The following is a 20700-nucleotide window of genomic DNA, read 5'->3' on the forward strand; positions in this document are numbered from 1 at the left end:
CTCTATGCCCCTCACATACCTGTTCAGCCGGGCTGAGACTTCCAGCCTCTGTGCAAAGGCTGTGTTTCTTCTTCCCGCCTCCTCCTCTCTCTCAGCACAATCTTGGACTGAGGCACTGCTGCAGGCTCCGACATCTTTCTGCCTTTTGCGGCCCATGTCTGTCTCTCTGAGTCTGGCAGAAGCTCGCCCCTGACTCCTGGGACCTTCAGACATCTGATCCTGGTAAAGGAATTAGCTGGTTCGGGCTCTGTGCAGGATAATTGAGGCTAATGGTGGCAGAGAAGCACAGCCACCCGACTTCTCACATCAGGAGCTAGGCCCCGCCCCCTCCATCCGGCCGGAATCCTCTCCTCGCCCCATCTCACCACATAGTCCTTCCCAGCAGTCTTCTTCCCGTGCCTCCTCACCCGAGTCAGACGAAGCGTTCTCGGATGCGCCATCCAAAGAGATTTTAGAGCGGGATTCGGACCATGCCGCGGACATGAAGGTTATGGTACAGAACCTCATTACAGCAATTAACCACACTTTTGAGATCACAGACTCCCCTGCGAAACCCTAAGATCAGGAGGTTTTGTTCAGACGGGCAGAAGCACCTTCCAGAGTTTTCGCTTCTCACTCTGAGTTTGACAAGCTCCTCACCAGGGAAAGAGAAAATCCGACCTGGCGCTTTCAAAGAGGAAAGCGTCTCGGCGTACTGTATCCATTTTCTCAAGAGCTCACCGACAACTGGTCGGCTTCCCCCTCTGTAGAGGTTCCTGTGTCCAGACTATCTAATAACACGGTCCTTCCGATTTCAGGTGTGACGTCTCTGAAGGATTCTAACAACAGGATCATAGAATCCTTAGCAAAGTCAGCATTCGAAGCGGCTGCGATGGTGCTAAGCCCGGCCTTTGCTTCCACTTGGGTAGCAAAGGCCATAGCTACTTGGGCGGAGGATCTCCGCCAAGGCATTCTTGATGGAGCCCAACCAGAGCGACTGGCCGAGCTAGCCAACCAGATTTCCCATGAAGGGGAATATTTAGCCTCTGCCTCCTTAGAGGCCGCGTGTTGCGCAGCTCAAGCGTCCAGCAACGTAGTTGCAATCCGGCGTACAATTTGGCTCAAGGCTTGGCAGGCTGATTTGTCATCAAAAAAGTCCCTTACCAATCTGCCTTTTCAGGGGGCGCGTCTCTTCGGATCCCAGCTGGACCAGATTATTAAAGACGCCACTGGGGCACAAGCTCTCTTCTCCCTCAGTGCAAGCCTCGTAGACCCCCTCCAAGGCATCAGTTTCGGCCCTTTCGTTCTTTCCGCCGCGTCGCTACGGCAGAACCTTTTTCCAACTAGCAAAGGCCGCAAGCACGCCAGGATAGGAAGAAGGTCTCCTTTAGGCCCACTCCCTCCTGGCGATCACACTCCTCCCAGGGCAGATCCTCCAGGTCCAGAACTGGACGGTCCACATCGGCATGACTATCAACAAGAGCAGGTGGGCAGCACGGTGGCTCAGTGGTTAGCGCTGCAGCCTTGCAGCGCTGGGGTCCTGGGTTCGAATCCCACCAAGGACAACATCTGCAAGGAGTTTGTATGTTCTCCCCGTGTTTGCGTGGGTTTCCTCCGGGCACTCCGGTTTCCTCCCACACTCCAAAGACATACTGATAGGGAATTTAGATTGTGAGCCCCATCGGGGACAGTGATGAAAATGTGTGCAAACTGTAAAGCGCTGCGGAATATGTTAGCGCTATATAAAAATAAAGATTATTATTATTATTATTATTAACAAAGTTCCGAGGCGCCTTCCCAACTGGGCGGCCGACTCCTTTTCTTCGGGACGTCTGGCTTGCCTCGGTGGAAGACGCTTGGGTCACGGAAGTTGTATCCTCAGGATACAAGATAGAGTTCGCTTCTCGGCCCCGAGATCGCTTCTTCGAGTCCCGACCTCCAAAAGACCCCGCCTTAGTTCCGGGTTTCTTTGCATCCATCGCATCCCTACTCATTTCCGGGGTGATTGTGCCCGTTCCCGAAACAGAACGATTCACAGGGTTTTACGCAAACCTGTTTGTAGTGCCGAAAAAAGGCGGCGCTGTTCGGCCCATTCTGGACCTCAAACTACTGAACAAAAGGGTCCGCCTGCGACATTTCAGGATGGAGTCCCTTCGTTCAGTAATCGCTTCCATGGAGGCGCAGGAATTTATGTGCTCAATAGACATTCAGGATGCCTATCTGCATGTCCCCATTTTTCCCGGGCATCAGAAATTCCTGCGTTTCGCTATTCATCAGGACCACTACCAGTTTGTCGCCCTGCCGTTCGGTCTCGCCACGGCGCCCAGAGTGTTTACAAAGATCATGGCCGCGTTGATGGCCCTGTTGAGGATCAGAGGTCTCATCCTCTTTCCATACCTCGACGACATTCTATTCAAAGCTCCGTCTTTTCACCAGACTCTCCAAAGTCTTACCATTGTTCTCGACACCCTGTCCAGTTTCGGGTGGCTCGTAAACAAAAGGAAGTCCTGCCTTGTTCCGACTCAACGTCTGGTGTTTCTAGGCTTATTAATCGACACCCGTCGATCAATGGTCTTTCTCCCAGAAGAGAAGATGATCTCTCTGCAGCGAGATGTACGAGCGCTGCAGAGCCCACAGCATCCATCTTTCCGGTCTGCCATGAGAGTCTTGGGAAAGTTGGTGGCGACGGCCGAAGCAATTCCCTCTGCCCAGTTTCATTCGAGACCGCTTCAACAGGCCATCCTGTCTCGGTGGAACAGGTCTGTTCTCTCCCTGGATCGTCCAGTTCGCCTTTAGTCCCGGGTCAAACAGTCCCTCAATTGGTGGCTGACGTCTCCTCTCATTTCTCTAGGCCGGTCATTCCTTCCGATTCACTGGCAGATTGTGACAACGGACGCCAGTCTTCTCAGCTGGGGTGTAGTGTTTCGCAATCAGACTGTTCAGGGCCGGTGGTCGACTCAAGAGACAACTCTGTCGATCAACGTCCTCGAGATAAGGGCGATTTTTCTGTCTCTCATTCACTGGGAAAGGCTTCTCAAGGGTCTACCGATCCGGATTCAGACAGACAATGCCACAGCGGTGGCATATGTCAACCACCAAGGGGGGACACGGAGCTCCTCGGCTCTAGCGGAAGTGTCCAAGATTCTCCACTGGGCAGAGGCATCAGTCCCAGCGATATCCGCCGTGCACATTCCTGGCGTGGACAACTGGGCCGCCGATTTTCTCAGCCGCGAGGGTCTCGCGGCGGGAGAGTGGTCCTTACATCCGGACGTCTTTCATCAACTTTGCCGTCGTTGGGGGACTCCAGACGTAGATCTGCTGGCGTCGCCTGAATAGGAAGGTCCCACAGTTCGTATCCAGGGCCAGAGATCCTCTCGCAGTGGGCGCCGATGCTCTGACCATTCCCTGTTCTCAGTTCAAGTTCCCCTATCTGTTTCCTCCTCTTCCTCTTCTTCCCAAGCTGTTGAAGAAAATCAAGGCGGAAGGGGTACCAGTCATCCTCATCGCTCCGGATTGGCCCAGAAGGTCGTGGTTCGCGGACATCGTCAACCTTCTCGCGGACGCCCCCTGGAAGCTTCCAGACAGAGCAGATCTGCTATCTCAGGGTCCAATCTGCCACCCCAATTCTCTGCCGCTCAATTTAACGGCATGGCTGTTGAGACCGCGGTTTTGAAACGGTCAGGTTTTTCGGATCGGGTTATTCACACCATGATCCAGGCTAGAAAGCCATCGTCTTCCAGAATTTGTTATCGTACATGGAAGGCCTATTTCACTTGGTGCGAGGCCAATGACATTCCACCTATGTCCTTTTCACTCCTTTCCATCCTGGCATTCCTCCAGGCAGGCCTAGATGCGGGCCTTGCCCTAAGCTCTTTAAAGGGTCAAGTCTCGGCGCTTTCCGTTCTTTTCCAGAAGACGTTGTCCTCCGTTCCGCAGGTCAAGACCTTTCTTCAGGGATTGGCTCATGCGGCACCTGCGTACCGCGCTCCCGTGGATCCATGGGATCTCAATCTCTTCCTGGAGGCTCTACAAGGCTCACCCTTTGAACCTCTCAGAGAAGTTTCCCTTCTCTCCTGGAAAGTAGCTTTTCTGGTGGCCATCACCTCCATCTGCCGTGTGTCGGAATTGGCGGCCCTTTCGTGTCACCCTCCTTTCTTGGTGCTCCACCAGGATAAGGTGGTCCTGCGGCCCCCACCTTCCTTCCTTCCTAAGGTGGTGTCCACTTTCCACCTAAATCCCATCCTTTTGTCCGGGTCCAATCCACCCGCTCGAGCGCTCCTTGAACAAGCTAGACCTGGTCAGGGCGATGAAGGTCTACCTGGCTAGGACGACTCCCTTGCGGAAGACAGACTCACTTTTCATCATTCCAGATTGTGCGTGGAAAGGTCAGCTGGCCTCCAAGGCTACTATTGCTCGCTGGATCAGATCGGCAATTCTGGAAGCCTACCGGGTCAAGCATCGAGTGCCCCCTCCTGGAATTAGAGCTCACTCTACCCGGGCAGTGGGTGCCTCCTGGGCGGTGCGCCACAGAGCCTCCGTGCTGCAGCTTTGCAAAGCTGCAACCTGGTCTTCGATCCACACGTTTGCCAAATTTTACAAGGTCCACACCTACGCTTCGGCGGACGCCAGCCTAGGCAGAAGGATCTTGCAGGCGGCGGTGGTGAGTTCTCAGACCTAATGGAAGTTTGCTTCTCCCTCCCCAGGGACTGCTTTGGGACGTCCCATGGTTTCTGTGTCCCCCAATGAAGCGATAGAGAAAACAGGATTTTGCTTACCATAAAATCTGTTTCTCGGAGCCTTCATTGGGGGACACAGCACCCTCCCATGTTCTGCAACTCCTGTTCTTTTGTGTTTTATTGGTTACAGTTGAGTTGTCTGTTCTGTTCTTACTCTATTTTGTTACTTCTCCTACTGTTTTCTCACTAACTGAGGAAATTAGTGCCGGTCGGTCGGGTGTATACTGCGGAGGAGGAGCTAACCTTTTTCTGTACATAGTATCAGCCTCCTAGTGGCAGCAGCATACACCCACGGTTTCTGTGTCCCCCAATGAAGGCTCCGAGAAACAGATTTTACGGTAAGCAACCCAAAAATCGTGTTTTTTTTGTGATCACTGTTATTCACTGAATAACGGCAATCACTTGATCGGGGACCAGAAAATCCGGCCCTGATCATGTCCTCCGGGGTCTCGGCTACCCACGGTAGCCAAGACCCTGGAGATTTTCTGAATCTGGGGGCGCTACAGCCTTTTTTAAAATGGCGATGAATAAGTACCCTTAGCGGCCGCCGTTTTAATGCGTATTTGTGGTCGTTAAGAAGTTAAAAGGAGGACTACTTAATTTAAAACGAGGAAAAGAGGTTGTCCAGGCAGTGGGAAACCCCCTTTATTACATGTGGATGACATATTGTGCTTTATACATAAACCAGGGAGAATGTTGACAGATGGAGTCAAAGACCTGTGAAGATTAAATGTGGTTTACTGTATATAACAAAGCATTTCGAAGTAGCACACTTCATCAAGTCACTGTGGTTTGTCCTGAAGAAGAAGTGTGTTACTTCAAAACCCGTTGACAAACCACATTTAATCTTCATGAGTCTTTGACTCCATATTTCAACATTCTCCCTGTCCAGGCAGTGCAGGAACTAACCCATTTGGTTTAACCTTTGATTACACTGTACATTGGCATAATGCTGCCAATCAGTGGTGGGGACTGGTTAATACCAAGCTTATGAATATGGAGCATTATATGGCTGCAGGGTTACTAGTCCTTTAGTAATAATCTACTGCTGATAAAACAGTGATTTTATCAAAACTACAGCAAGTCGTCCAGTAAATGACACATCGCTGTAATCAGGGTAGTTTATGCTCCATGATCCGCCAATGTAGCCAAATTAGAGAAATTCAACAGAGAATTCCTCCACGGCAGGTAAAACATGTTTGATTCCAGCTGTGCAGCACAATTTGGCAAAGTGCAGTGGAGGCATGAAAGTACTTCTCTGTCATTTTTCTAAATGCTAGCTACAGATGTCTCCCAGTGCCTAACTTGTTCTTGTCAGCTCAACGCAACTCAATTTTTTTTTTTAAGGCAACAATTGGCCTAAAATAATGAAGGATGGCACAACGAGTTGTTAGGTTTATGGGGGAATACTTTTTCATGATGGTGATATGGGTTTTGAATAGATCTTTATCTTTATTTAGAAGCTGCATTTTGTGTTTGTCTGTGTTGTCTTTATCTTCAGTTAAAATTTGTTAGATGATCTGAAACATTTGTGTAGCAGAAAAAATGTCAGGGGGGCAAATACTTTTTTTTCACCCCATTGTATTTGCCTATGCCTAAAGGCCCCATCACACATAAAGATGCACCAGCAATCCTGACAACGATACAACCTTGTCAGGATCGCTGGTGCATCACTACATGATCGCTGGTGAGCTGCCAAACAGGCAGCTTCGTCAGCGATCAGCACCAGCGAGGACGCTGGTCTCTAAGGTAAATATAAGGTTACTAAGTGGCGCGTCACTTAGTTACCCGATGTGTACCTTAGAAACCTGCGTGCTCACGCCGGGAGCTGTGAGCAAGCAGGTTTCTAAGGTACACAGCGGGTAACTAAGTGACGCGCGCCGCTTAGTAACCTGATATTTACCTTAGAGACCAGCTCCCAGCGCCTGCTTAGAGCGCTGGGAGCCTCACTGATCGTTGGCTCCCGCTGCCACATGCAGCGATGCGCACTGGCCAGCGGGAGAGCAAAGATGAAAAAATGGCCCAGGACGATGCTGCACGATCAGCGATACCCGGCGGGGGCGATCGCTTGATCCCCGTCACACACAGCGAGATCGCTGTGTGTGACGGTGCCTTAAGCGTTACAGCAAAATCTAATGACAAGTTTTATTTTGCTTGTGTGGTTAGAATAAGGGCTGATTGCTATGGGAACTATTGTCTGCACTACCTTCTATACACGAGGACCCTGTTCTTTCAGAACAACTTAGTCGGCTATCTCTCATTAATTATTTTTGTGGGTTTTTTGTAGGGGCACAAGACAGAGAAAAGAGAGCACTGTTAATTGTATCTCCATCTAAAACCGTGGCAGAATACACTCAGAAAATGGTTCAAGAAGCAATATTATATTTGTTCTCTCTTCTCAGGTAAAGATTACATGGGGGCAGATAAATAACTGACCAACAAGAATATTAACTAAGTAATATATGGGCAAGGGCTTACTGGAATTTTTTTTTTATTCAATATAGTAATCAAAACCTTATAGAATTTCAATAGGTTTGTAAGAATTTTTTTATATTACTCTATAAAGGAAAAAAGTAGCTCCTACATTTTTACAACCATTCAGAAATACCAAGAGAAGCCGCTAAAAATCCAGTTAGCTAGCAGGGCGCTTGCCAGGTGTGATTTCTTTTCAGTTCTTAAGAGACTTTCATGTGCATCCCTATAGATGGTGATTTTTAAGCATATTTTTCCAAATGACTAACAAAAAAGCAAAGGCCAGAATTATTAATCCTTTTGATATTTTAAAGTGACTTTTCCTTTTTGTGTTGTGGTCTTTATTGCCAGTTTTCATGCAAAATATGGCAAATAGGGTTAATGATTTTTGCCCAGAATGAAAGATCCTCTGTTTTCTTGTCTTTTACTTTTCTTTTAGCCCCTTTAGAACAAAAAGCTGCATGTTCCTTTAAAATGTAGCAAGTTTGACTCCAACTGAGCAAAAATAAAACTAGGCAGATTTTGTGGTTGAGTAGGATACTGGATTTCAATTGTGAAATTTTTTTGCAACATTTCATAGAATTGCAAATGATGAATTAGGCTAAAATATCTAGATGAGGTCACATTCAGACGTCCTTTTAGCCTATGGGGCTGTTCACATGTTCATGATTTTTTGCGGACACACGGCCTGCAAAAAAACCCCCAAGGTCATGTCCATTTTTCATCAAAGTAACGGATCTAAATTACTTATAACAGCCTATGGATCCGTGAACATCACGGACAGCACAACATCAGTGTGCAGTTTGTGTGCCGTCCGTGAGCCGTCCATGATAGCTATTGTAATGTATTGGAGAAACTTTGCAATTTATTTATTTTTCCATATGAGAAAAACACTGATGAAACTCTTATGGTAAAAACTAACACACTGATCAAACACTGATGGACCATTGTTCATCTTCATCAGTGTTTTGGATAAGAGTTTTGTGTTTTTACGTACGAGAAAAATCTTGAACATTTGAATGAGGCTTTAGGAAAACTATAGCAACATTGTCAAACAAAAAAAAAATACAGACAGAAGCAAGTATAGTTGACTTAAAAAAAAATTCAAATTAAGTTATAAATAAGGCATGGGCATAAAAGTGGCTACCAGTCAAGGGTTATAAGACCATTTTTCTCTCATTCGAGAAAATTGGTCCAATTATGCTAATCACACTTTGATCCAACTCTGATTGAGTTTGATCAGAGTGTGATCCGATTTTCTGTGGAGAATATAAAAAAAAAGCTCCATCTTCTCCATCCTGTCAGTCTGAGAAAATTGGACCGCATTTGGATGTAATTCGAGAGTGGTCCAAATTTTTTTTTTCTCATGAACCCATAGACATGAATGGCCGATTGTGACGTGATAATCGGATGCAACTCTTGGATGCTGCGATTTGTTTCTTCGGACCACTTGGTGTGAAGAAAATATCGGACATATGCTCGGCCCCATAGAATAACATGACGACGAGTGCTATCTAGAGTCGTCCGCGCAATCCCTTAGAACCATTTTTACTGCAAAAACAAAGCTTAAAGGGAATCTGTCAGTAGGATCAACCCTCTGAAGCCATGTATATGGGTACGCAGGTCCTAGGAAGCAGAATATTTCTGAATTGATATCTTATTCCAGAGAAATCAATGTTTTTCTTATATATAAATGTACTGATCTGCATGAGACTCTGCCTCCAGAGATTATTTTACATAAAAGGGGTAGTTGCCAGTGTGATATGTAATAACTGCTCTCCTGATCTCACTTCAGATCTGTGTGTGATTATACCTGACACAGCTACAGGTTCCTCTCAGCTTCCATCTCACAGGCAGTCAGTGTTGCAGTAGTGTTGCAAAACAGCTGAGCTGTGAGAGCTGCAGCTGCTAATGTGTTTGTTATGAGACAAAGTTCAGTTGTACAGTCCTGTGTTAGATCCATGTCTCACACTGGTGATGTCCAATTAATTTATAGTAAGCTCTTGCGTCAGATTGACATGCGGATCAGTGTCCGGCTCATAGCCTGAAACAGTTCATTTACATATAAGAAAAATATGTATTTCTCTTGAATAAAACATCAGTTTGCAGATTTCAAGGTATCATTTTAATACGCGTTATATAGCCTGCATGTTCATATAAACGAATTAACAGGATTGACTGACAGATTTCCTTTAAATACCATGAAGATTCGAGGCCTAAGTGTCTGTCATAGAGTAGTAGTTGGAAGAGGAAATTTACTAAATATTGGAAGAGGACATTTACTAAATAATACCAAATATACTAATATATTCGTCTTGGAATGTGTCTGCAAATTTTTATTCGACCCTATATATCTTAGGTCTGATCTACGCGATTTAGGTTTGACTCTCATTGTGGATCTACGAGATTACACTTCTGTCTCGGAGACCTTCCTTCAAGTGCTTCATGAAACCAAGGTAAAGTTAGTATGAGGTGTCTAACAAAGAACAAATTTACTGCACATTATAAGAAGCATCTGCAGACTGCTGAGACCAAATGTTTTTAGTATGTTGTAAGAATATAATTCTGTATCATGCTGATGCTGGCCTGTGTCATAGAATATATTTTATTTCCAGGACTCCATCCGTGCTTGCGTAAAGTGCACTTTAGTAGTTTGTGATACAGAAAACCCTGTTCCAGGACAAAGCGATCTTTCTGATGCACAGGTAAGAATATACTGTCCTTGCTTACTATATGAATAATTAGAATTAAATCAGAGGTAGAGCTGATATGGTATAATATAAAATGTAAGATACTCTTCAGACGCCATTTTACAATTCCTATTTAGATCATTTCAGTTAGTATAAACAACAGTTCCGGTGTTATATTTTTGTTTTACATATATATATATATATATATATATATATATATATCTTTTTAAAGTTATTAATTTCTACATCAAAATTTGAGAAACTTTGTTAACACAGTAGGACTGATTTTCTAAATGCTGTTTTGGAATTCTGCCTTAATTTCCACCAAAAAGCTGTCTTACATGCCTTGGCCCACATTTATTATGCGTTTTACACCCGTTTTTGGCAAGAGCAGAAAGGGGATATGGCCAATCAGATTGGGGCCGTGGTTTGATGGCAAAGGGAATATGGCCTAAATCATGGGTCTCAAACTTGGCCGGGTAAACGGACCACACATAGAAAAAAAATAATAATTTGGTGGTCTACATTCTATGCAGGGAAAAAAATGACTTTCAGTGATAACATTTTTTTTCTCTATATGACTTTTCAATTACTTTTTATTCCATTTTTTATGAATCTCTATAAAGAAAAAAAACTACACTTGGCTTTTTTTTAAATTTATACATTTTTTAATGGCATTCATCATATGGTATATGTCACATTTTCATAGCTTGGGTCATTCCGTTACTAAGCTTGTACTTTTTTGTCTATTAACTTCTTGCATGATGCAGCATTTTTAGAGGCAAAATATTTTCCATTATTTGTCATACTTTTAATGTGATTTTTCTTTTTTAATTCTTTAAAAAAAAATGTTCCCCCCAAATGGCCCCATACAGTAGTATTGTCAAATATTTAGCCCCAACTTACAATAATGTCCCCTTTACTATAATAATGTCCCCCATCCTGACACACTTCACATACACATTAAAAAAAAAAATCTTCATACCTGTTCCCACGAACAGCAAACTCTTCCTCCTAAACAGCTGGGGCAGGGATGCAGCGCGTTGTGGAGATTACATGTGCTACCTGCGACAGAAAAGCAGATTTAAAGCAGTTGTCCCACAAACAAAGTATACTTTAATCAACATATCTTGGAATAATAATTAATTTCCACAATTGGATGTGTTAAATAAAAATGTTCCTGTGCTAAGATAATCTTATAAATGTGCCCGTGCTGTGTGCTATGTAATTTTTGTATGTGATCGTGCTGGAATATTACATATTCCACTTTTTCCAGCCAGGAAGGCAAGGAAAAAAAAGCAAACAAACAGGACAGCATGGGATCGTAGCCGCTGATTTCTGTACGGTAAAACATTTCACTGCCTGTTTAAAAGCTTGTTTTACCTCAGAGAAAGAAATCAGCCTTGGTCCCATGCTGTATTGTCTGCATACTCTCTTTTGCTTCCTCCCCTGCCCAGGAGCTGTGGTGTGATCAAACCATGTTCCTGTACGGTCAGACACAGCCATTACACAGTACACAGTAGCGGCACATTTATAAGATTATCTCAGCACAGGGACATTTTTTTTAACACATCCAGTTGTGGAACTTATTTGTAAAATAAGATCTGTTAATTACAATGCACTTTGTTTGTGGGAAAGCCCCTGTAAGGCCTAAATCCTGCTTAAATTGTCTACTATTTAGCAACCAACAAGAGAATAGTGTGCTTTATACCTGGTGATGGAGCAAAATCATCTGCAAGAGGAATAAGCATGTTTATTCTTCACGTGGATAATGCATAGAATAGCTAACCATATTGCCATTGAATTGCATGTAGCAATTACCCTTAAGGGGCCTTTACACATAGCAATATCGCTAAAGCGTCACCGATTTTGTGACGCAGCAGCAATATTGCTAGCGATATCGCTATGTGTGATACTTACCTCCAACCGGCTCCCCCGCTGTCTGTCGCTAATCGCGCGAGATCGTGCAAATCCATTTCTCGTCGGGCGCTTCCTGCTGGCGCCGACGAGCGACGCGTGGACGCGGGCGGGAGGACGTCATCATCGCCGCGTCTGAAAGGTAAGTAACGACCGCTGCTGCGTCGCTGCTGAGATCTGCCTGTTTAGCAGCTCACTAGCGACCATTTAGCGATGCACCAGCGATCCTGACCGGGTCGTATCGTTGTCGGGATCGCTGGTGCATCGCTAAATGTAAAGGGGCCTTTAGCTAACGTGGAAGCTAGAAGATTTCGGCTCCGTTGTTAGAAAACTGTGAATACAGCTTCAGACTATAACAAGACTGTTTCTCCGATTCAATGCTAGATGAGTAATGCCGTGTTCTTATAGAATTAATCAACTTTTTCATGTGAAATCTATTTGTAATCTGCAAATTGATGTGTAGAGGTGCTTATACATTTAAGTGTAATTTCTTATATCCTAACACAAAGTATGGCATTGATGGGATTTATTTGACAAGCACACACCTATGATTCTTCATCAGTCTTTCCACATGCCAGAGAATTTTCCTGGACCTTCCAGCAATAGCTTAAGCGTGAATAAGGAAACTTTCCCCTAGGATGGAAAATCTGCACTTTCAATTATATGTCAACATTTGGTTTGACTCAGACATTTAAGACAGAAAAAACCGAGAGCAGGCAGAAAAATGAAATAGTATTTATAGTAAATCACCATCACGAAAATAAATTGTTTCTGTGTTGATTTCATCATAGTTCTCCTCTTTATATCCTGCAGATTGTAGAAACGTCAGAGCTGACAAAGTATGTTGAAGCAGAAGAACTGCCAGAGAGTCTCGGGGGAGAAAGGCCATATGTACACAATGACTGTGTGAGGGGCCAGCGGGTGAGATGAAAAGCTATGTGTTTGTTTTAGGCTCATTAAGGTCCATACATCATCAACAATCTAAAAAGGCTGTTTATGAAATTGTCATTACCAGAATAGATAGTAAACATACGGTACATCACATGGCTGTAAAGCACACCAGTCTTGGATTAATCCTGATTTATGAAAGACTTAGTCAAAACCAGATGATTTGTAAGAGAATGTAGAGACAAAACTTAACCAAACAGTCACATCTGGCTTGATTGGGTCTTTCTGTTTGTTAGATGTCCATATCAATACACTGACTTCATTCTGAGGAAAATATTCTTGTAGTTTTATTTGCAATGGCACTTACAATAGCATCATTTTTTTTACCTTTTCCTCCTACATAGTTATATATATATATACTAGATGGAGGCCAGATGCTATTGCATCGGGAGGGCGGTAATGTCACGATGGGGGCAGTCTTTGCAAAATCCCCCCCCCATGTGCTCACCCACCTATCCTCTCTCTCTTTAACCCATGTGCTGACTACTCCCGTCTGTGCTCTCTTCTTTGACCTGTCTACCCCATGTGCTATCCCCCTTGTCTGCTGTCTCTCTCCTTCCTGTGCTGTGTTCTCCCCTCATGTGCTGTCCAGTTTGAGCTGTCTCCCTCCTGTGCTCTGTCTCTCTCTCCTCTGTGCCTGACCGTGTACAGAACATACCACAGCTCCTGGGCAGGGGAGGAAGCAAAAGACAATACTGACATTACAGCAGGAGATTTTTGAATTTGCATTTTCACTTTTTGCTCCCCTTTTCCCCAGAGTCATAACTTTTTTATTTTTTGGTCAAAATGGCCATGTGAGTGCTTGGTTTTTGTGGGACGAGTTGTACTTTTGAATGACACCATTGGTTGTAACATATCGTGTACTAGAAAATTGGGGAAAAAAAATTACATGTGCTATGAAATTGCAAAAAACTGCAAAAAAATTGCAATCCCACAGTTGTTTTTTTTTTTTAATCATATTCACTAAATGCTACAACTGACCTGCCAATATTATTCTCCAGGTCGTTATGAGTTCATAAACACCAAACATGTCTAGGTTCTTTTTTATTTAAGTGGTGAAAAAAGAATTCTAAAATTTATATATGAAAAAAAAATTGCACCATTTTTCGTGATCTCAGGTTGGGTGAGGGCTTATTTTTTGCGTGCCGAGCTGACATTTTTAATGATACCATTTTGGTGCAGATATGATTCGCCCATTATTGCATTTTAATGCAATGTTGCGGCGACCAAAAAAACGTAATTCTGGTGTTTTGACTTGTTTTCTTGTTACGCCGTTTAATGATTGGGTTAATTTCTGTCGGTCATCCCAGTCAATGGAGAGTCGTTTTCGCCCTCTGCTGGTCTGTAACTTCGTTGTCACCAATGTCTGCTGCTTGACCTTGTTGTAATGGACTGCCGTCTTAGAAATTTTAAGGATGGCGGCAACATGACGCTCACTGTATCCTTCTGCTAGTAAAGCCAGAATTGAGCTCTTCTTTTGGGATATTGCTAGCACTTGTTTTGCCATCCAGCTTGTCCTATTGCAACAGGATTGTGAATACCACATCAGGGTTTTTTCCTTTGTTAAATAAGATTTGGTTCAGGTGATCACCTAATCAGAAGCACATTAAGTAGAATGAGGTGTCCTCTGGTTGGAATCAAACTGAAACTGGAATGGAATGGCTGTCAGACATGTAGAGAAGCTGATTTTTATAAAACTGTGCAGTGGTCTCTTAATTTTTGCCAGAGCTGTACATTTAGACAGGTTTAGGCAATAAAAAGTTTTCCAGGAGTGCTCCTTTAAGGCTTCTACAAAGTAAACACGTGGGAAATGTTACCTATTAAGTATATTGTGTGCCATATCGCTGTGATTTAAGGGCATGAAAATTCAAAGTTGGAAAATTGCGAAATTTTCAAAATATTTTCCAAATTTCCATTTTTTCACGAATAAACACAAGTCATATCAAAGAAATGTTACCACTAACATGAAGTACAATATGTCATGAGAAGACAATGTCAGAATCACCGGGATCCATGGAAGCGTTCCAGAGTTATGTCCTCATAAAGGGACAGTGGTCAGAATTGTAAAAATTGGCCCGGTCATTAACGTGCAAACCACCCTTGGAGGTAAAGGGGTTAAACATGTCAGTGTGATTTTACTGTATGGCAAAATGAATTGCCGGCTTTTGTTAAAGGACACTGTTTCGTATTTCTCGCAAGTCACACTTGTGGCCCGTGTGTAATCCGATTTTTTTTCTCGTACCCATAGACTTGCTTTGGCGAGTCTTGGCCGAGAATCGGTGACAATCGCAGCATGCTGTGATTTTCTCAGCCCATTTAAAACGGGCGAGAAAAAATCGGATGATGGGAGCTGCCCCAAAGATTAACATTGGAGCGAGTGCAATGCGATTTTTTTATCGCATAGCACTCGTCCGTTTTTCTCGCTAGTGTGACTCCGGCCTTAGTCACGTAATGGAGAAATAAAGTGTCTGATAGATGGGCAAGCAGGCTTTTTTCTCTTTAATGTTGATCTCGCTTAAATAGGAAAGCTGATGTAAAGCGACCCAGATTATCAGACAAATGTTTGAAAAGTTTGAGTTCAGGAATATATGTTTTATGGATTTGAAAGGCCCCATGCACTATAGATAATTGATATGCAATTCATGTTTAGAATTAGAAAGCTCCTTTGCCATCAGATGGAGATTTTAGGAGACAATGATCACAAGTTTACAGTCCAATGTAAAATATTATAACAGTATTTTATAGTCATCCATTCGTCATCTTTTCTACTTTTTGTAGTCTCTTTGGCGGCTCCACTCTTTGTGCTGTGATGTGCTTGACTCTCTGGAGAAGGTGACACAAGAAGTAGAAGTTGACGGCACAGAGGTTAGTCATTCTACTTTTTAAAAATAAAGATTTAGTTTTCTAAAAAAATATTGCTTTTCCCCAATGAAGGTAGATGATATACTGTTACATTCAAAACAATAGTGAACTTTTTCATTATGATGTTTTATTTTGACTGTATTTTAGTTAGTAAGTTTTGCCAAGAATTATTGTTTTTTTTCTTAAATCCATTTTTATAATATACGGTACCTAAATGTATAATCTTATTATGCTTCAGCAACTGTCTTCTTCAGTGGCATAAACTTTAAATGCAGTGCATGCATTGTTATCCTCCATTCCATTCAATTCCATCTGTCTGCCCTTTGTGGGGCCCATAACAATTTAGCAATTATCCATGGAGCAGAAGACAGAAAAAATAGCACTCACCAAATCCTCTAGGTAAAAGTCCTTTATTCCACCTAAAGAATTTGGTGAGTGCTATTTTTTCTGTTTTCTTCTCCATGGAACATGCAATCATGCTGCTGCTGAATGTGATTTTTTTTTCAAGACATATAATAATCAGTATGTAAAATAGGAGGCATAAGCCATCAGTATGAATAGCTCATCAGAGCACCACATGAAGACCACCCACAGGCCGCCCCGAAGCACGGGCATATTATTAACTCAAAACTGAAAAAGATTACACAACAACCACAAGACAAATTTCATCAACTTAGAGAGTTAGAGGTTTCCCATACATACGGTATGATCCCATACATGATATAATCGGCTTTGGACAACTTTTCTCGTATGTTTTTAGGCACCTCTATTCATAGTAGCTGGTGTACTGTGGTCTCTATAACAACACATTTTTTAAAACAAAAAAAGTACTACTTTGTTACACTTAAGCCCCCGTTACACATAGCGATATCGCTAGCAATATCGCTGTAACGTCACCGATTTTGTGACGTTATAGCAATATTGCTAGCGATATCGCTGTGTCTGATACTTACCTCCGATCGGCTCCCCCGCTGCTCGTCGCTAGTCGTGCGAGAACGTCCTGGATCATTTCTCGTCGGGCGCTTCCTGCTGGGCTTCCTGTGGCGCCGACGAGCAACGCATGGACGCGGGCGGGAGGACGTCAGGATCGCCGCGTCTGACAGGTAAGTAGCGACCCCCGACCCCTGCTATGTCGCTGGTGAGATCTGCCTGTGTGGCAGCTCACTAGCGACCACTTAGCGATGCACCAGCGATCCATATCGCTGTCGGGATCTCTGGTGCATCGCAAAGTGTAACGGAACCCTTACACTGAAAGATTATTCTAGGAGGGCTCTTTTCACCATGATGTTGCTGTGTAAACAAGCTAACAATCACCCGATGAATGAGCAAAATGCGTATTCATCGGATTAATGTACAATGGCATCCTACACACACTGAACAATCCACTACAGATCATTTAATCGTATAGCACGGTCTGCCTGTTTTCAATGACAGCCCATTGGTAAATATTAACCAATCATCAGTCGTTTACTGCCGCCATTCAGTTCATGTAAAGGAATCGTGGGAGAGAAAGCTTATCAGTCTGTAGTAAATAATCATGTTTCTTTTTCCTCTAGAACTTACATTACATTTTTTATGTGCTAGGATAATCGGTGGCTAATTTCTCATCATCGAGATGCCATGAAGAAAGCACTGACAGATGAGAAACTTCAAAGACTGCAGAGGGATGGGGGCACTCTGGTAGCAAGTATCCAGAAAACACCTTATCTGAGGTAATCCTGGAGCCATGCTTTAATGTCAGCCAGGAAGATCAATTCCATTCAGAAATATTCAGGAAAATTGAGGTTAGTAATATTTGTTTTGCTTGCGTTCAACAGACTTCATGACCCGGTGACCTTTGACTTGTATGAGAGGGTTGATGAGGCTCTACATCGACTAGTCCAATTGTCAAACCAAAAACTCCAAGAGCTGGAGTCAAAATTGCCATCCCCTGAGTGTCGAAACCGAACCCTTGAGGTATGCTCTATGTTGCACAGTATAAGGTAAAGAAAAGAAGAATATACAGCTGTACTGTTTTTATAGTAAAATAGTCATATAAGGCTACAGAAATACCGGTTATGAGACAGAAAAAGAACAATACTGTCAATATCAAATGTGTAAAGAGGTCGCTATGGGAGCCTAGTTTCCCTAGTCTTCCCTCCTTCTCCTTTGTATTAACGTCCTTGTTCTCTTCAAGTATATATTTCTATATTTCTTACCAGTTAGCGAAGCTACCTATCTCTAATTTTAGAGGGAAACCAAAGATACAGAGGTTATCAGAAGAGGACTTTGGGATATAAGGGGTGTAGAAGGGACATTTAGGGATATGGGGATTGCATGAGGCAGAGGAATAAAAGGTTAATGCAGCTGGAGTAGCTTGGGGATTAGCAGAGGGAAGTAAAGTGTTAAAGGTTGCTGTTCTCTATGGATAGGAGAGGCCGGGGGGTCAGTAAGTACTCCACCAGCAAGGGTTGCCTGTGGAAGTGGAAGGTTTGTGTTCGTGAGTGCAGGGCCAATGGCAAGCCCACTTGTGATGAGCTCGGTGGTCATCTGGACTCAGGAGTGTAATTCTCTTGGCTTTTTAAGCCCAGCAACTGAGCTGTTATGGGGTCGTGTTCTGCGACATTTGTGGGGGATGACATTTATTACCAGAACAAAGGTCAGCATTCTCACCACCCGCCTAAGGTCCGGCTCCCCGCTGGCTGAGGGATCTGATGATCAGTAGAGATCCTTTCTTACCTCAGTTGAAGAAAACAGAATGGGACAACTGGTTTATTACCAGCCAACCCATTCCTGTATACTTGCACTATGTTCTCAGACAGCTTTCCTTTTACACCGGCATGCCTGGGAACCTAGAGAAACATTGACATATCTCCTATACAGACCCTGGTTAGATGGGTCAGAGAGGGAATAGTACAGTGTATATAAATAAATAGATATAGGTGTATCATATATATATATATATATATATATATATATATATATATATATATATATACACTAAAACCAAAACAGCAGTTCAGAGACTTCATTTTTCTTTTTGTAATTTTGTAACTTGATATCTGTTTTCTTCAATAAAAAGGGAATGTGTTGTCAAAATGCCAGAAAATGACCTATTGTTTAAATCAGGTGTTTGTGTGTAAATTATTAAAAAAAATAATTGGCAATATTTCTTTTTCATTATTAAAAGAAATCGTACTCTTACAATATTCACACAGGCCACTGGAGCTTTTCTAGACTCATACTTCCTGTCCTTGATGGCTTATCAGAGGCATAATTACAGTGATAGATAACCCTTCTATGCACAGCTGGTGACACAGGATGCACCAACTGACCCCGCTCCTCCTCCCTTCACAGTGACTTTTGCATGAAGGCCCTGTCACACACAGCGAGATCACCAGCAAGGTCGCTGATTTTGTGACGCCACAGCGATCTCGCCAGCGATATCGCTGTGTGTGACATGTATCAGCGAACAGCCACCCTGCCGGGTATCGCTGATCGGGCTTTAACATCCTGGGCCGTTTTTTGATCGTTGGTCTCCCTCTGGCCAGCACGCATCTCTGCGTGTGGCATCGGGAGAGCAACGATCAGCGATGCTGGGAGCTGGTTTCCAATGTAAACAGCGGGTATCTAAGAGCCGCACGACTCTTAGATACCCGCTGTTTACATTGGAAACCAGCTTGCTCTCTGGTCCTGATCGCTGGTGGGTATGTCTATGTTACAGCTCACCAGCGATCAGCTATCTATGTCCCAGCAATCCCATCCACGTCGGATCGTTGGTGGGATCGCTGGGACATTGATACGTGTAACAGGGCCTTTACACTCAGTAGATGCTTCACTACAAAATATGAGTCAGTCTGTTCACTGTAAATAATGTACATGTGGACTTCCTGAATCAACAATGGTGAAAAAAAAATTGGAAAATGCAGATGTATAAAAAATATATATATATTTTTACAAATTTCTGGAAGATGTAAAGTTTTCTGTTGTGAGTTCATTTTCCCCTTCACCATTGAGGCCTGATGAACTCCCTCTTCTGGTGAAGGAAGGTAGTGAGGCTGATTACCAAGCACCTGAGCAGGATGATGATGACTGGGTGACTGGAATTGCTGACTGGATATAAGGCAGCCGACGCCCTTCTGCCTTGCTGGAGATTTCTCAGAGGGATTCTAGGAGACCAGTCTGATTCCTGCTCCTCAAAAGCTAAGTTTTCTGCTCTGCTTTTTGCCTTTGTGTTTTGGTTTTGTTTTGCCTTGTTTTTCTGGATTTCTGCCATTCCCTGCTGGGGTGAGCTGAATTCCTTTTTGCTCTGTCTTCAGAAAATACCTGAGTACTGATATAGTCTTTTTGAAGCCTAGCGTCTTCAGGGCTTTTTTCCCTATCAGTCTGTTGGCTCTTGTTTTGATAGGGTTTTGGCGGATTGCTGACAGCAGCTTTTCTATCCTGTCCTATTTAGTTAGCTTGGGCCCCATCATTTGCTCAGCCTTTCTTTCTATCTGTGTGAGTGTTTTTTCATCTTGCTTCACCGTCATTATATGTTGGGGGCTGCCTATTGCTTTGGGGTCTGCTCTGGGGCAGTTTAGATTTCCCTTTCTGTCTTTAGGCTATTTAGTTCTCCGGCTGTGATCGAGGGGTCTAGGGCACCGTAGGAACCCCCCACGGCTACTGCTAGTTGTTGTTGATAGGTTCAGGGGTCTGCAATCCGATAGCTGCCAACTTCTCTGGTTTTCTGGACTTAGCTAGTATTTCTGTTTTTGCCTCCTACGGTGACTCATTCATAACAGTTTTCATTAATTTTTTAGTTAATAGCGCTGTGTGATGGCTCATTTTTTGCGGGGCAAGGCAGCATTTTTATTCATGCCACTTTTTGATAGTTATGATATTTAGATTTTCCCGTGGTTTGCCAGCTGGTCATCCAAACATGCGCTGTATTGCGTGATATGTGCGACAACAACTCGCATCAATGTAATGATGTGATCTAGTTTGCTATTAATAAAGTGACAGCTGCTTTAATGCTTTGCTGTGTAACTACTTAATTTGCAGAATTATGTTAAAATAAATAACAGGGGAAAAGGGTTATAAAACTGAAAATAATTTTGTACAGATAACCCAATTCT

General features: G+C 43.5%; 1 protein-coding gene across 2 annotated transcripts in view; it reads left to right on the forward strand.

Moving 5' to 3' along the window:
• ARHGEF40 (Rho guanine nucleotide exchange factor 40) overlaps nucleotides 1-20700 on the forward strand; it is a 170998-nt gene that overhangs the window by 48257 nt on the left and 102041 nt on the right. For both annotated transcript variants that reach the window (XM_073554765.1, XM_073554766.1), the window contains exons 5-11: nucleotides 7003-7117; nucleotides 9547-9643; nucleotides 9803-9892; nucleotides 12608-12715; nucleotides 15521-15607; nucleotides 17189-17316; nucleotides 17422-17560. In XM_073554765.1, coding sequence (XP_073410866.1) covers nucleotides 7003-7117; nucleotides 9547-9643; nucleotides 9803-9892; nucleotides 12608-12715; nucleotides 15521-15607; nucleotides 17189-17316; nucleotides 17422-17560 — 764 coding nt within the window. The remainder of the gene's footprint in view (nucleotides 1-7002; nucleotides 7118-9546; nucleotides 9644-9802; nucleotides 9893-12607; nucleotides 12716-15520; nucleotides 15608-17188; nucleotides 17317-17421; nucleotides 17561-20700) is intronic.

The sequence above is a fragment of the Dendrobates tinctorius genome, unplaced genomic scaffold, assembly GCF_039654945.1.
Source record: "Dendrobates tinctorius isolate UK_male_01 unplaced genomic scaffold, ASM3965494v1 ptg000213l, whole genome shotgun sequence".
Classification (NCBI taxonomy): Eukaryota; Metazoa; Chordata; class Amphibia; order Anura; family Dendrobatidae; genus Dendrobates; species Dendrobates tinctorius.